The sequence below is a fragment of the Myotis yumanensis genome, unplaced genomic scaffold (genome assembly GCF_028538775.1).
Source record: "Myotis yumanensis isolate MYYU_CA2020_CCGP unplaced genomic scaffold, mMyoYum1.0.hap1 SCAF_3, whole genome shotgun sequence".
NCBI classification, from domain to species: Eukaryota; Metazoa; Chordata; class Mammalia; order Chiroptera; family Vespertilionidae; genus Myotis; species Myotis yumanensis.
The window spans coordinates 164,032,589-164,050,116 of NW_027223754.1; the positions used below are offsets into that span (position 1 = coordinate 164,032,589).

At 41.6% G+C, this 17,528-nt stretch overlaps 1 protein-coding gene across 5 annotated transcripts in view; it reads left to right on the top strand.

Annotated features, from left to right (window-relative positions):
- Positions 1-16,902, top strand: part of SLC11A2 (solute carrier family 11 member 2) — a 41,654-nt gene extending 24,752 nt beyond the window's left edge. For 4 of the 5 annotated variants that reach the window (XM_070410234.1, XM_070410236.1, XM_070410237.1 and 1 more), the window contains exons 10-17: positions 457-615; positions 1,641-1,727; positions 2,414-2,533; positions 2,687-2,836; positions 3,336-3,409; positions 4,531-4,684; positions 6,302-6,355; positions 12,124-13,559. In XM_070410234.1, coding sequence (XP_070266335.1) covers positions 457-615; positions 1,641-1,727; positions 2,414-2,533; positions 2,687-2,836; positions 3,336-3,409; positions 4,531-4,684; positions 6,302-6,355; positions 12,124-12,201 — 876 coding nt within the window. In that variant the 3' untranslated portion in view covers positions 12,202-13,559. Of the gene's footprint in view, positions 1-456; positions 616-1,640; positions 1,728-2,413; positions 2,534-2,686; positions 2,837-3,335; positions 3,410-4,530; positions 4,685-6,301; positions 6,356-12,123; positions 13,560-16,802 lie in introns of those variants that run through there. The other variant, XR_011470831.1, reaches the window with a different exon arrangement.
- The last annotated feature ends 626 nt before the right edge of the window (positions 16,903-17,528 follow it).

Genomic DNA, 17,528 nt, shown 5'->3' on the forward strand with positions numbered 1-17,528 from the left:
TCATAAAAGGTCTGAAAGTGCACAAGTCTCTTGTGTTTTAATCTCAGAGTCCTGAGCGGCCTTGAGGAGGTCAGGGGTAAAGAGTCCCACTAACCTTTCACCAGGCAGTCTTACACAATGGTTTTCTGGGAAATTTCAGAGACCTTTATAATTAAGGTTATGCACTTGTTAGGACAGCTTGGGTTTTTTTGCTTGTGTGTTTGGTTCTTCCAGCCACAATAACTGAGAGCTCAGTAATCACTTAGTTTCTATTACCTATTTGAGGAATGTGTAATGTCATCCAAGGGTCACGAAGTTCTTAGGGAACACGGATGTAAGCGATTCTCTCACATTTCATCTGGTCAGTTGTTGCCCTCTAAATCTTTCAGTTGTCTCTGAACTCATGAAATATTACAAGGAAACTTGTTCCAAATAGTTAAAAAAAAAAAAAAATGACTACTGCTATTTTCTCTCCAGTCCAGACAGGTAAACCGAGCCAAGAAGCAGGAAGTTCGAGAAGCCAATAAGTACTTTTTCATTGAATCCTGCATTGCTCTCTTTGTTTCCTTCATCATCAATGTTTTTGTCGTCTCAGTCTTTGCCGAAGCATTTTTTGAGAAAACCCATCAGCAGGTGGTGAGTAAGCCAGGGTCCTGAGTGGTAGTGAATGTGAGGGTAATGTGAAGGCCGGAATGGGGTAGGAAAATATGACAATGACTTGGATCTATGACAGTAGATCTGTGGCCTCAATACTGTCCCCTAAGTCACTGCACTAGTCAGCGTGTGCAGCCTGGGGGCTGAAAGCCTACACTCTTTCCCCCCTGCTTTTGTCTCAGAAGGGAGATCGCCCCAGACTAAAGATTGCCTTGTGCTATTTTGTTAGTGGCTTCACATCTCTTTAGTTTTTTGTTTCCTGTTTATCAACTGCCAGTCTGCTTGCCAGTCCTGCCATTTGGTGATTGAGTACAGGCAGGGAGGAGGCAACAAACAAAACAGTCTGTCCTGGCAACAGTTTCTGTTTGTCATTTTGAATTCTGTCTTCTCAGTTCCTGATTGCCTATCCAGTTTTGATCACCACTTTGCTCCCATATATAGGACCTCAGACTCCTGGCTCTGCTTTGACTAAGGACTCCCTGTTCTGGGTGTCTTCTCCTATTTGAAGCCTTCTTAAGGGTCCTCTCTTCCTGTCATTTAAAATGACCCAACAGTGCACACTCTAACTCAGTAAATCTTTTTGATGACATGGGGGTGCAGAAAGATTATGGAGGGCCCTAGCCGGTTTGGCTCAGTGGATAGAGCATCAGCCTGTGAACTGAAAGGTCCTGGGTTCGATTCCAGTCAAGGGCACATGCCTGAGTTGTGGGCTTGATCCCCAGTAGGGGATGTGCAGGAAGCAGCCAATCAATGATTCTTTCTCATCATTGATATTTCTATCTCTCTCCCTCTCCCTTCCTCTCTCTGAAATCAGTAAAAAAAAGATTATGGAGGAAGAGTACAAGTGATACTTGCCCCCAGTGTCTGCCCCATCACAGCCTGAAGTATCCAGTCTTGCCTCCAGGCTGTGTAGCATAGATGACGTGTGTGTGATCTGTGGGAGAGCGCTGCTTCTCTGGCCCAGGCCTCGAAAATAAAAGTTGCTCCTAAACTGCTTTCTTTTCCAGATTGAAGTCTGTAAAAATAGCAGCAGTCCCCATACTGGCCTTATTCCTGATGATAACTCAACACTGGCTGTGGACATCTTCAAAGGGGTAAACCATCCAGATTCGTGTTCTTTGCCCCTGGATCACTATTCTTGGCCTAGTAGCTGGTCTTTTCTGTAGGTTCGCTTCAGAGCTGAGCATATCTCCCTGTGGAGTGTCATTTATTTCAGAGGGCCAGATGCTAGGCAACCATTTTGGACTACATAGAAAGAATAAAGGATCAGCTAAAAAAGTGAATTGTTTCAGCAGTTCCCAAACTTGTGCTGATAGTAGAGTGTTCTACCAGATGTTAACTGGTGCAGTTGAAGAAAGTGTACCTAGTAAAGTGGTCTTCACTGGGGCTCAGTCCCTTTTATATTGGTTACATTGTGAACCTCCAGGGGTAGAAAATGTATGTATGTAGCATTTCCCAAATTTTTTTACCTTTCTTTTCACTCCTGTTATCTTCTAAAATAGTGTGTTAAGCAGTATAATTTGGGAAATATAGCATAGACTTTTTTTATTTTATTAATATTTCAGGTGTAGGTTGAAGATGAAGGTTTTAGGGGCTTGGAGAAGAGAAAGGACTAGGCTAAGGAAAGAAGGACCATCCAGCAACATTTCGGTTGAAAGTTTTAGAATGAAGTGAGGACTGAGTTGAGTTTCTGGGACAGTGCCCTGCACAGCCCTTGGTTTAGGTGGGTGCAGCAGTTCCCTAACACACACCTGCTTCTCCCCTCCCCTTTGCCCCCCAGGGTATTGTGCTGGGATGTTACTTCGGGCCTGCTGCACTCTACATCTGGGCCGTGGGGATCCTGGCCGCAGGGCAGAGCTCCACCATGACAGGAACCTATTCTGGCCAGTTTGTCATGGAGGTAGGTGCAGCTTTGACTGGTATTCACTAGAGGAAGGGGAAATTGGCCTTTTGTTACTTATTAATCCCATGCTTTTAAGGTCTTCCTGAATCTCTCCAAAACTTTTTAGTTTCCTGTTCTAGATACTCATCCTGCTTCTGTGTTTTCTTCCAGGGATTCCTGAACCTAAGATGGTCACGCTTTGCCCGAGTGATTCTGACCCGCTCTATTGCCATTATCCCGACTCTGCTGGTTGCTGTCTTCCAAGATGTAGAGCATCTAACCGGGATGAATGACTTCCTCAATGTTCTGCAGAGCTTACAGGTGTAGCATATGGGCTGCCCTAGGTACCAAGCCTAGTACCAAGTGCTGGGGAAAATTTAGAGGAAGAGAGAGGCATGGTCTTGGTCTGCAGTAAATGTGTATGAAATCCCTGGCATCTAAAAGGTTTTTAGAAATGACTTGGTTTTTTGAAAGTCTGTTGAATGGGAATTATAAATTATAATTACATATAGGACACAAAATTATTATTCATTAAGCCAAGAAAGTATTAAATGACATATAGGACACTGCTAGGTCCTAAGCAGGTTAAGACAAGGCAGAAACAAGTATTTGTAAAGAACCTTATGATCATAATTGATGTTAGGTTAATGACAGCTGTGCAGATTTCAACGTAATGCTTGGCATTTGGGATGATAGGAATAATTTTTCATAGGGCGATTGAGGCAGGGTCTGTGTTTCCCTTTCACTAACAGTGCTACTCTCTGGGGTGATCCAGGGACCCCCAGCAGCCCCATCTGATCTTAGTTTTTTTCTTTTCCAGCTTCCCTTTGCTCTCATACCCATCCTCACGTTTACGAGCTTGCGGCCAGTGATGAGTGACTTTGCCAATGGAATGTGAGTGTGCTCCTCTCAGTTCCCCAAAGCTGTGGGGGGAGGATATCTTCATTAAGTAGGCCAGTCAGAAACTGAGTCATAGGGGTTGGAGGGGTGGTTGTTAGCACTGCCCCCTCAATGTTTAGCTTAGAAAAAGTGGAAGGGAGAGAGAAACCAATGTGAGAGTGTAACATCAATTGGCTGCCTCCTGCACGCCCCCTACTGGGGATTGAGCCTATAACCCAGGCATCTTTCAGTGCACAGGACAATGCCCAACCAACTGAGACACACCGGCCAGGGCTGAAGTGTTAAGCAACTTAATTCCATGCTAAATACCTTGAATAAGAACGGTATAAGCCAGGGGTCCTCAAACTTTTTAAACAGGGGGCCAGTTCACTGTCCCTCAGACCGTTGGAGGGCCAGACTATAGTTTAAAAAAAAACTATGAACAAATTCCTATGCACACTGCACATATCTTATTTTGAAGTAAAAAAAACAAAATGGGAACAAATACAATATTTGTATTTGCATGTGGCCCGCGGGCTGTAGTTTGAGGACCCCTGGTATAAGCTAATACGTTACAATCACATCTTTAACAGATATGAGAGTAGTTGAAATTACTTGTTGGATCTCTAGGGACACTCATGACTTGTTGCATTTTTAGGGACTTGAATAATAGGTTATTTGATAGTATTTTTTCTCTCTCTTTGTCTAATTTTGGCTTATTTAACCAAATCTGGGGTAATTATTTTTAGTTCTTTTTTTTAAAGCTGGGGACAGTGAAACAAGGAAGGGCTTAGGATGGAAGAAGCAACAGGAGAGAACCTAGGCGGGGTGGCTCTGACTCACTAGAAGTCAGAGAAAAGGGGGCCTTGGAGACGGGTGTAGGGGGTTTGTCTGGGAGGAGCTGCTGCTGTCCATTGCTCCCCTGGTTGCAAGTCTCTTGGGGTCCCTTAGAGTTAGGGGATGCACGCCTGAGGGGGAAGCTGAGGGGGGAGGGAAAGGCGTGGGCATGCTCCCACCAGGGGGAGCACACCTCTTTGAAATGCTTCTCACTCCTGCCCTGTCTGCCCCGCGAGACACAGCGCCTGCTGTTGTGGACAGGTCGGCTGTTGACAGTGACAGTGCTGATTCTTTTACAGGGGCTGGAAGGTTGCAGGCGGGATCTTGGTCTTTGTCATCTGCTCTATCAACATGTACTTTGTCGTGATTTATGTCCAGAGTCTTGGGCATATGGTTCTGTATGTGGTGGCTGCTGTGGTCAGTGTGGCTTATCTGAGCTTCGTGTTTTACTTGGTAAGTCCAGTTGGGAGGGGGCAGGGGCATAAGTTAGTCAGCAGTGTGGGGCTGACTAACATCCAGGAAGCACCCGAAGGAGCACCTAGCAATCTGTCTTCAGGTTATTGAGATAATTTACATGAAATTGTTAAGTCAGCTATGGTTAAACTGTATATACGCACACACATATACATACACACTTTTTTGGTTAAACAGTATTTTTAACCATAAAATTTGGTTCCTAAGAGCTATCATCTTTCTATTCCTGTCACTTCTGTTTAGTTTCCATTCTTAATAATTTCTAAAGGAGAGTGTAGGAACTAAACAAAGAGGATCAGTCTGGAAAGCAGAGAGTGGAACAAAATGGGGTTGGAGATGGAGGCTGTGCAGTGTGATATCAGAGCTATGGGGTGGATCATGTGGGTTCACAGCCCTGCTCAGCGCTGCTACTTAATAGCTGTCCAGTAAGGAAATAAATAAAAAATTATACTCTCTCATTGAATTATTTTAGAATTACTAAAAAGTGATGGTTATAAAACCACATAGATAAGGAATGCAGAATTATGTGTACCCAGATAATAAAATTTTTTTCAAAATTCTAGAGTCAATTATATAAAAATGGTAATACTGATCTTAAGATGATGGGATTATGGATATATTTTTTTCTTTATTTTCCAAATCTTCTATAGCATTATTTATATTAATGAAAAATGACTATAGCAGCAACAACATATCCACCTCCCTGTTCTACACAGGTTTCTCTGAAACACACAAGGGTTGAAGACCAGGGACGGCAGAATTTGTACCATATCTGCTGAAGAGAATGGTTAAGGATGGAGGCTGGATACTCATTGCTGATCTTTTATAAGCAATGAGTTCTTGGGTCTGTCTCATAGAAGTTATTGTGAAATTAATATCAATTAATTTAGTCCCCATGCTTGATTGAGAAAAGTCACTTTAGTGAATGTTGAAAAATGATGTCCTGAATTGATACATCCCTTTCTTTTGCTCTCAGTAAACTTTAGGCACACTAAAATCATGCTGACACTATATATTATAGGGACCTACTCTCAGGAAATCCAAGTAACTGAATATGTCCTTGACAGGAATTGTTTTTAAAATTTGCTGTAGAAGGTAAGGGAATCCTTCCTTCATGCAAATTGGTCATGAAGGTGCCAAGGTGTCCTCAGGCAGCCCGAGACTCTTGAGATTCTGAAGACTGTTTTTAAGGCTAGAATGGGTTACTGCTGTTTAGCTCCGAACATACACTTCATAGAGCAGTTTTGGAGACTATCCAGTTGTATTAGTCTGTCATCATGCCCCTCCTCATGAAGAAAAGTGTTCTTTAGGGAACTCCAAGTCCAATAAAAGAAACGAACTGCAGGCACCCAGCAGCAGGAGCAGAGGGAGCTCAGCATTGTCACTAGTGTGGACAAACCTGGCCGCAGAAGGAGAGTCCGGGATGTTTTGAAGGGGTTGTGGGATTTGGAGAATGACTTGGTGATAGAAGACAGGCAAATGGATGTTTGCAGAAGAGAGCAGGTTTGCATCTGAGGAGCCCAGTTTTGAGCAGTCACGGTGGGCAAGAGGGCTCTTCAGAGAGGTTGGTGAACGTGGCTCTGTTTTCTCTTTCAGATTTGGCAATGTCTGATTGCTTTGGGCATGTCCTGCCTGGATTGTGGGCGCACGGTAAGCACCTCTAAAGTCCTGACTGAAGAAGCCACCGATGACTATACTAAGTAGACACTGGGTCAGTCGGTCTGATCCAGGTAGCCATCAGAGCCAGTGTGTTTCTATGGTTTACTGTGTGAACATAGCCAGAAGTATGTGCTGTTGCACAGACTGCGTTTAGGATTCCCCTGTTTGTTGTGAAAGACTCACATATGTATGAAAGATGGATTTTTTTCTTCCTGACCTCCTAACCTGGGAACTGGGTCTTTGAAAAGCTGACTATTTGCTGCTGTCATTTTAACACTAACTCTTGAGCTGCTGAAGAGCCAGCTTATTTTATCCTTTTGAGAGATAAATCTCTATGCATGATTCTTAACTAGGCTGTATGTTAAAAAAGAACTGGAAAATGCAGTACATTTCATAACAAAAGTACACAATGGGTATGCAGATTTGTTTATTAAAAGATAATGGATTTTAAAAGGCTGAGAAATACTTATGCATACCCTTTCAATTATTTTAATTATAAAAAGTAAAATCTCAACTAGAGTGGTTTTATTCATATTAAATGTAGAATTGTGAGACCGCCACCTCTATCAGGTTTAGAATTCTTTCAGTTTATTTCTACTTTAAATTTCTCAGTGGAAGTTAAGAGGGGTAAAAGAACATAAAGGTGATAAATGGACAAATAGCAAAACTCACCTGTAGGTGGTGGTTACTAATCACCTCGAAAATCACTTAGAAGATTTTCCTCAGAGATTGAACACTTACCAGGATTTTCTTGGGAGTCCTGACTTGAATCACTTTTATGTTAATACACAGCTTTCTTGACACTTACTTTCAAGCACATTTAGTGTAAAACCTTCACCTCCTCCTCCAGGAGGAGGGTGGTGATGGAGAAAGACGGTAGCATTTATAAACTGAAGTTCTCATGAGACTTTGGGGTAAGGAGAAAAGACTTGGAAGGAGAAGAAGCACCATCTGTGTATTCCTGAGAGCCACCTCCTGCCAGCACCATCACGTTTTCCTGAAGTGCCCAGGACGGCTTGCAGGCAGCCTCGGAGCTGTGGACCTAAGCGATGCAAAGCTCTCTCTCAGCAAGTCAGTAGGGTATCACTGTGGTTGCGAAGTTCTCTCTTCAGCCACTCCCTCAGAGGGAAAACTTTTTGAGACCAGATGGTGGAGCTCGGAGTCAGAGGAAATGGGCCCCTTCAGCATGAAGCTGCTGCTCATCAGCCACTTGCGACATTTTTACACGCGGAGACCGAGACTATGTGATTACCTCAAATCAAGTCACATTTGTGTGACGCAGATAAATAATCAAGTCGTTTATAGCTGTTGACGTGGTGAGGACAGTAATGGGAATGGCACCGAAGGACTTCTTATTTGGGAGGTGGGGGGCTTTCCTTCTGGAGATATGGTGAATTGATGTTCTCTGTTCACTTGAACACTAACAGCGTTACTGCTGATATTTTGCGCACAGTCAAAAGTGCAGACTGGATAGATTGTCTTTTATAAGTCACTAAGGGTAAACTACTGTTTCACTGACCATACCTTTATCTTAGCTGCTCAAGTAATATAGCACAGTAACACGAAAGACAAATTTCCCTAACTGTTCCTCCTCATATCCATCCTGGTCCTCTGAGAAGATATCGAAGAATGACACCTTAAGCTGCAGTAGGTCTGGCTATAGTAGGTGAGGGCCAAATTGATGAAAAAGTTCTTTGTAAAGACGGTACAGAAACATTTACCTTTGCCCTGTATCTGGGTGGGCCCAGTCAGTCTCAGATTCACAAATATTTAGAAGTCCAGGTAAAAACTGGCAGTTTTCTTTTAAACGTTGTATTTATAACTTGCAATGATGGAAAATTTCTTCCCAATTAAATGGTACTTTATAATACATGTATGGAATATGTCACAGTGTTAAAAACTCCCATGCTGTGTTCCATCTGATCCTCTCAGATAGCGTACTTCACCAGCACTCTGGTTGCAGTGCACGGTGCGCGAACCTTTCATGTTTTCTAGTGCCAGCACATGCATTGTCTTGGCAGTGTCTCTGTGTGGAATGTTTAGGGCAGTGGTCGGCAAACTCATTAGTCAACAGAGCCAAATATCAACAGTACTTCTTCAAAATAGACTCGCCCACGCCGAAAACCGACTTCTGCGCATGGGCCACGAAGTTTCAATCGCACTGTACGTGCGAGCTCGCACGTGGTATTTTGTGGAAGAGCCACACTCAAGGGGCCAAAGAGCCGGCTCGAGCTACAGTTTGCTGACCACTGGTTTAGGGTATACAGTTGTACCTTATATCAGTCAGTCCTTGTTCTCCGTAAATGTGTCATGAAATGACTGTGCTGCTCCAGCCTATGAGGAATCAACAGGGACAAGGCAGAGCTGTAGTGTGGCTCCTGAGAGGTTGTGCTAGTGCTGTTAGGAGTGGTTACAACTGAGCTTTCAGTGACCGTTTAACAATATGTAAACTTGGTTTGTAATTAAAAACATTTTTCTTTTTTCAATTTGGTTTCCTGGGTATTTTTTTAACCTTAAAAATACTTTATTAATAAAGATCTCGAGAACTTTGAAATATTGAAACTTCATCCACCACCTGGAACAACATATTAAGCCCACTCAGTTCTTATTCCCTCTTTAAAAGGGAAAGAGAAATAAATACTAGTAGGTTAATCCTTAGACTTGATGAATTGCAGACACCAAACACTAATTTCTGTTTACCCACTTATTCAAATATTTTTGCTATTGCTAAAGGTCACATCATTACCATCCTATATAATAAAAGGCTAATATGCAAGTCGACCAAACAGTGGAACTACCTGTCGCTATGATGCGCACTGACCACCAGGGGGCAGACACTCAACACAGGAGCTGCCCCCTCATGGTCAGTGCACTCCCATGGGAGTGCTGCTTCGCCAGAAGCCAGGCTCACGGCTGGTGAGTGCAGTGCTGGTGGCTGGAGTCTCTCCCATCTCCGCAGCAGCACCAAGGATGTCTGACTGACGGCTCCTGGACTGTGAGAGTGCATAGGCCAGGCTGAAGGACCCCCTCTCTACCCCGCCAGTGCACGATTTTCATGCACCAGGCCTCTAGTATTTAAAGAATAAGAAACTTATTATTCTGCCTTTCTCTGCTCTAAACTGAACATTTTTCTAACTGTAGTCTTGTTTCGCCATTGAAATAGGCATTTATATTCTGTATATACTGCCAATAAAAAGTAGGAGTATTTGAAAAGAGAAACTAAAATTATCTTAAAAAAATGAGTGAGCCTGGCCAGTGTGGCTCAGTGGTTGAGCATTGACCCAAGAACCAAGAGGTCACTGGTTCGATTCCTAGTCAGGGCACATGCCTCGGTTTTGGGCTCAATTCCCAGTAGGGGTTGTGGAGGAGAAAGCTGATCCATCATGTTTCTCTTTTGATGTTTCTATCTCTATCCCTCTCCCTTGCAAAAATAAAAAATAAGATTAATAAAAACATTTTTAAAAAGTGAGCATTTTGGCAGCCCCAATATAAATGGGAATATTGGCCACATTTAGTGAAAATAAAGAGAAGTTCAGGCACAGCAAACTACCTGTCCTGTCACCAGATGCATGATGGGAAAATCTAAGTCAGCATTTCATTTGTCCCAAGAGGGTCACCAGAACTTCATTTTCCCTTTTTCTGTTGCAAGCCTTCCGTGTCTTACAAGAGCTAAATACTTAGGTTATGCTGTAGAAGTAATCTGGGAGTTTTGTTCTCTCTGTTGTCCTACCTCATTTAGCTCTCTCCTTAATTTGGGTTTATTTTCAGAACTAAAATAGGATGCATAACAATCTGAAGATCCTCAGTTGACCCAAGAACCTTTAACATTGCCCTCTAGAACTCTCTGCTCCTTCATTGGGTAGGACTGTGAATCAGAATGTGTCAGCCTCTCTTGACACCTTAGCTTCTGAATGTTTAAAGCCGCTAACACATTACTATGAGCTAATCCTGGTCTAAGCACTCATAATCTCATTTAATTCGTATAACAAGAGGATCACTTCTATATAGGTGAGGCAAATGAAAGGCAAAAAATAACTTCCCCAAGTTACAATTGCTAAAGGGCAATTGGCATTTGAACTTGAATGGCTTAACTGCAGGGCCTACATTATCATTACCAGACCATCCCACGTAATATGCAGTACACCCTTCATGTGAGTTTAAGACACCAAGTTTTTGTGGTTTAAAGCACCAGAAACATCAACACATGGAAGCATTTGCTTGATACTCTGAATAGTATTAAAATATGTTTTAGCTCAGAAGTTGCCAACTGGTAGACTAATTTTGTTTGGCCTGCGCTAAGTTAAAAAAAAAATGTTTTTGGCAGGTGTAGAAAATGGGCGGGCCCTCTATGGTCCGACCCCAGCAGTAGCTAAGAACTAATAGTAAGTTTACTCATTTGCATTACTTCTCTGCCCCTGAAAAGTTTTTCAGACTATGTGCCATTTAGCCCCATTTCTGAATGTCGCAGAGCAATAGGACAAACTTGTCCAGTGAAGAAGTTCTGTACGTGATACACGCTGGGATCATAGGACTAATAATGCAATCCTTGCTTACTGCATAGGAGGCCCACCACCTTAGCTCATTTGAGAATAGGGTGCAGTGAATTGTCAATATATCTGGCAATCAATGGCTCTTGATTAGGAAACCCTGAGATGTAAAGCCCTAAAGTGAATAAACAAGCTATCCCTGAAGAGCTGCTTTTCTGCCCCAAGGCCAGTGTGACTCAGTATTTCCTAGCCCATTAATTGAGTTTTATCTTGGGCTCCATCTGGACTCCTCTCTAGGCAGTCACCACAAGCCTGTGAGGTATACAGGGCAATTTGTAACGTGTTAAAAGAAATTATGTTTATTGAACACTAACATGAGATGGCATATTATGTACTTGGAATTTGCAAAGATAGGATTTATTTCCATTTTACAAATAAGTAGGATAAGGCTCCAAAAGGCTACCTGACTTGCGCAAGGTCATGGGAAGTGGCAGAGTTGGAGCTTGAACCCAACTCCAGTGCCTTTCCAACTATAACAGGAATATTTTCTTCCTACGGATTTACAGTCTGCATTCTGCATTCATTCACGGGCTGCTAGTGCCAAGAGGCAAGAACATTTCCAAGGCCCTGAGCAGTGACAGTAGGGCTAAAAGGAGACTCGGTGATTACCCAGCAGTGTATGGAGAAAAGAGAAAACGAGTTAATGCAGCATCACAGATCCCAACACAAACCATCTGGATTCAGGTCTCCAGGAGAAGGGTCTGCCATGTGTTCTGAAAGCAGCCGAAGCTGATTCAGACTGACAAACAGTTTGGAACCATAGGTCATTTCCCTCTCAGCCATTTTGTGTGTTTTGTTTTTTAATGAAAGACTTTGCTTGGGTGCCAAAAGGTAATGGGGCTTCGGATTTAAACCACTTGAAAACTGATTTCTGACACACAGTACTAAAATAGAAAAGCAGCCAGTGTATTTGCCCTTAATATTCTGATCAAAAGCACCCATCCTTAGGCAAAGTATGTTACAAGAACAGTCAAGTGCAAACTGTGTTAAGGACTTTTGGTGCTATCGCAATCCTTAACTATTTCAGCTCCTAGCTATTTTTTTTTTAATACTATAAACTATGTATCGGTAAGCCATTTCTTTTCTGAAATAAAAACGTAGCAGTACTGAAAAAAAAAGGCCTATATCGATATGCTATTTATAGATACTTAAGTGCCAGTTTTAATATTTAAATATAAGTCAGTCTAACCCTTTCCATCTTTTTGTCCTTAGTACCACGTGGGATTGACAGTTCAGCCTGAACTCTACCTTCTGAACACCGTGGATGCCGACTCACTTGTGTCTAGATGACTGACAGCCTGCGAAGACTGTATAAGAACCATTTTCTCGTAGTCCAAGTGCCCCTTAACATATCTCTGTTAGTTCAGAGGTGAGTTTTGTTCAAATGTTTTGAACAAAATGCAAAGATTTCCTCATGGGAAGACTGTTAAAAGCTGACAGCTGTTAAGTGTAGGTCAGAGACCCACCCACCTCACAACAGTCCTACAACAGCCGGGAGTTAATTGATGGGCCTGTGACGGCCACACACCCCTATGGGCTTGTGTCTTAACTCCTGGAATTAAAAAAAAAAAAAAGTGTATGTATTTAAGTTGGCCTGAACATAACAGTTTGGGTAGAGTTTAAAGGTTATAAAAATAGATTTTTTGTATTTAAAAAAAACACATTGTTCAGACAAATCAGATATCTGTTTTATCTGGATCACAAGTGAGAAAGGAAAGGGAGTAACACTCTTTTTCAGAATGAACTGGTCCACATGACTTACCTTTTAAAGTGGTGCTTGGCTGTGGCCAGTTAAATTTCATTTCAGTTTTAATCAACCAGACCCTTAGTAACTAATGGTACTAGCACACCATTTCTAAAGAAAATATTTATTACATTTGGCAATCATATGTAATCCTAATTATCGGTATGCTTTATTATTTTCTTGAATTTTTTTTTCAGAAGTATGATGGTATTTTCCAAAGAGCTTAATACCTAGTAACAAGATCCAGAAACCATACTTTTTTAAAAAAATTGATTTGAGAGAGAGAAAAACATCAATTGGTTGCCTTTGCACCCACCCCAACTGGGGATTGAACCTGCAACCTGGGTATGTGCCTGACTGGAAATCGAACCCACTACCTCTTGGTCTACAGGGCAATGCTCCAATCAACTGAACACACTGGCAGGGCCAGAAACCATACTTTAACCAATGATCATTTTTCCATGCTGCATTATGTAATGCAGCCCATTCTAACATTCAAAGTTTAGGTATAAAAATAAGAACCGCCTAATAGTTAACTTTGCAAGTCCCAACAAGATAATGGAGGTATTCGTTTTCTTTCTAAAATTTGTATAGTCCCACCATGTCTTTTCTTCCCACTTTTCCCATTAACGGTCCAACATCATTTCTAGGTCCAAAGCTTGTTTCCAGGAGTGGCTTCTATTTCTAATGTTGAATCTCCTAGGGAATGCTAAGCATTTTATTTCAGTGTATTTATACCAAGTAGTAATACAAGATTAGAGCTAGACTGGCACTTGGACGATTAGTCCACGTGTCACAAACTGCCGGCCCACGTGTGGCTTATAGATTTTTTGACCCCTCTTCCTAACCAGGATTGTTTTCCTTAAAATTTTTATAATAAAAGTGTAATATTTAAAAATGGAAAGTTTTTGCATGATTATTTGTAAACTCGGAAGATTTTCAACACTGGGCTCACATTCCTGCCTGGGAGTGCAGTTGGCTGGATCTGAATGGCAGCTATCCGTATATATATGTTTTTATCGACTTTAGTGAGAGAGAGGGAGAGGAAAGGAGGGAGAGAGGGAAAGAAACGTCTATCGGCTGCCTCCTGCATAACCCCTACTGGGGATCAAATGGGCAACATTTAAAAAATATATTTTTATTCATTTCAGAGAGGAAGGGAGGGGGAGAAAGAGAGAAAAATCAATGATGAGAGAGAATCATTAATAAGCTGCCTCCTGCATGCCCCACACTGGGGATTGAGCCCACAACCCAGGCATGTGGCCAGACCAGGAATCGAACTGTGACCTCCTGGTTCATAGGTCGATGCTCAACCACTGAGCAACACTGGCTGGGGAAAACTGGCAACATTTTTTTAAAATATTGATTTTTTACAGAGGAAGGGAGAGGGATAGAGAGTTAGAAACATCGATGAGAGAGAAACACCGATCAGCCACCTCCTGCACACTCCCCACTGGGGATGTGCCCACAACCAAGGTACATGCCCTTGACCGGAATTGAACCTGGAACCCTTGAGTCCGCAGGCTGACGCTCTATCCACTGAGCCAAACCAGTTAGGGCATGGCAACATTTTTGATGCATGAGATGACACTCAACTGAGCCAGGGCACAGCTATCCATGTTTTATTTTTTGTTAATCCTCACCTGAGGATATATTTTCCATTGATTTTTAGAGAGAGAGGAAGGGAAGGAAAGAGGGAGGAAGAGAGAGAGAGAGACATCGATTGATTGCCTCCCACACACACCCAATTGTGGCTGGGGATTGAACCTGCAAGCCCAGGTACATCCCCTTGACTGGGAATCAAACCCGAGACAACTCCGTGTGCTAGCCAGTGCTCTAACCACTGCGAACAGCGGCCATGACGGCTATTCATTTTAATGGGATGTACTTCAGGGTGGATACACCCCTTCGCTCATTTCCCTCCAGCCCCAAAGGCATTGAGTTTGTAAACCCTGCAGCCTTTGTGTGACTTTGAGCATCATTTTCTTCCTTCAACATAAAAGTTAAATTTCTGACTTCTCTTATTTTAAAACTTAGTACCTTTCAATAAGACTTTTTAAAAAATTGAATAATTGCCTGTCTTCATTTATTGTGATTTGGCCATCTAAGATGGTATTTTAAAATCCCCTCATTTCTACTTCAGGGGCCCTTACAACTTCTGATAAGAGCACAGCCTTGTAACCCAAGTTAGAGTCCTTCCGATTTTAAAAATGAAACTGAATTAACATCAATTAGCAACTTTCACTTTAAAAATAGACTTTTAAAATGAGTTTCACTGTTTTGGTTTCTTTATGCACAGATAGCAACTCAAAACAATATGTTGCATTTTCTTTCCTCCTTGGACAATTTCATTTCCCAGTAGAAACATTCCAAGAGGATGTTTGGGAAAAGAAAAGAAAAGCCCCCCAAAATTTTTTTTGTTGTTTTGCAACTCATAAAACGATGAGGTGGTTGGTTAAACAGAGATTATATACTTGGAGGGTTTCTGTAGCTCTTCTTCATTCTTTAACTGTTTATTACTAGGAACAGACTAGAGTTCATAAAAACTTAGAAAAGTTACCCTTCAGGTCCTATGACTCCTGTAATTAGAAAATTTGATAATAAAGCAAACAGAATCATGTTAAAACCAGTTGAAGAGATTGATGTCTAAAGGGTGAGTCTTGGGTAAACATTTTTGCTAAGTAAAGAACATTTAATCATTCTCTAGTTTATGATTTAAAAATCTGGTTTTCTATATTTTGTGCGTATACAGATAATATATTTAATTTGAAGAATAGCCTATGTATACACTCACTTAGTCCCTGGGGTTTAAGTCAGTTTGTAAAATGATGCTCTGGCATTGTATGCCCAGAATGTCAAAAAAATGCGATTAAATACAGTAGGTCCTCGGGTTACGTTGGAGATCCGTTCCTATGGTGCGACATAACGCGATTTTCGCCATAAGTCGGAACCCACCTACATAAGCACCTACGTCACTCACTGTGTATAACACATTACTGCTGTGTATGTGTCATGGAGCACATACACAGCAGTAATGAAGTGAAACAGTAAAAAAAATTTTAAAGAAAGATAGCAATTCCTGACCTTTACTTGTGGTAAATAAATAATAAAAAACATAAAGCACGTGTGTACATACATTGAAATGACGGAACTTTTTTTAAAATAAATAAATGGGAGATGGTGACGTAACCACGAAACAACGTACGTCGAGTCCAGTGTAACCCGAGGACTGTCTGTAGTTGCTACAGAGCAGCTGCTGCTCCATAACTGTGTGTCACTTAATACAAAAGGCATTCATAAGTGAGGCATTAAGGCAGGGGTCCTCAAACTTTTTAAACAGGGGGCCAGTTCACTGTCCCTCAGACTGTTGTAGAGCTGGACTATAGTTTAAAAAAAACTATGGGGGGGGGGGAAAGGATACTTATGTAATACCCTTTGTAATACTTTAAGAGGAAAATAAAAAAAAAAAAAAAAAAAAAAAAAAAAAAAAAAAAAAAGAAGATAAGATAGAGAAACAAACTCAATCTGAACAGAAACTGGAGAAAAAAAATTTAAAAGCAGGAGGAGAGCCTAAGGGAGCTTTGGGACAACACAAAACGAAGTAACATATGTATAATAGGGTTGCCAGAAGGACAAGAAGAGCAGCAAGGATTAGAAAATCTATTTGATATTCTTGGGGGGTGGGGAGAAAAGGGCGTGGGGGTGAGTGAAGAGATTAGAAAACAATCGTGCACCTATGGATGAGGACAGTGGGTGGGGAGTGAGGGCAGAGGGTGGGGTTGGAACTGGGTGGAGGGGAGTTATGGTGGGAAAAAAGAGTAACTAATGTAATAATCTGAACAATAAAGATTTAATTTTAAAAAAATAAAATAAAAAAAAAAAAAAAAAAAAAAAAAAAAAAACTATGAACAAATTCCTATGCACACTGCACATATCTTATTTTGAAGTAAAAAAACAAAACGGGAACAAATACAATATTTGTATTTGCATGTGGCCCGCAGGCCATAGTTTGAGGACCCTTGCATTAAGGTTTACAGTAGCCAATGAAAATACCCTTCTCAGTTGTAAATATTATGACTTCAAGCCACCAAAGCTTTGCTCCAGAAGTATTGTGCACATTCAGGTGCTGTATATTATCTATTCATAGGATCTTCCTGCACTGGCCCTCCCTCTTTACCCAAGCTTATGTGGTAAATCAGAATCCTGCATACTTTTCTCCATGTGTGATAACATCATTGGTGAGTTCTCATGCATGGCTACTCTAATAAATAAATACTTTGCATTGCTTTTTTCAAGCAATAAATATATTACTTTAATTCTCTCAGTAAGATTATTTTGGAACCTTCTGGGTTTTGTGGGGGAAAAAACATTTCTAATTAAACACTTCAGTTCATCTTTTTTTTAAATATAAATATACTTTTATTGATTTCAGAGAGGAAGGGAGAGGGAGAAAGAGATAGAAACATCAATGATGAGAGAGAATCATTGATTGGCTGCCTCCTGCACGCCCCACACTGGGGATGAAGCTCGAAACCCAGGCATATGCCCTTGGCTGGAATCGAACCTGAGACCCTTCAGTCCGCAGGCTGACACTGTATCCACTGAGCCAAACCAACTAGGGCTCAATTCATCTATTTTTTTAAAATATTTTTTTTTATTGATTTCAGAGACGAAGGGAGAGGGAGAGATAGGAACATCAATGATGAGAGAGAATCATTGATTGGCTGCCTCCTGCACGCCCCCCACTGGGGATCGAGCCCACAACCCAGGCATATGCCTGTACTGGGAATCAAACCATGACCTCCTGGTTCATAGGTCGCTCAACCACTGAGCCATGCCCGCTGAGCTAATCTATTTTTAATGCTGAGTATTT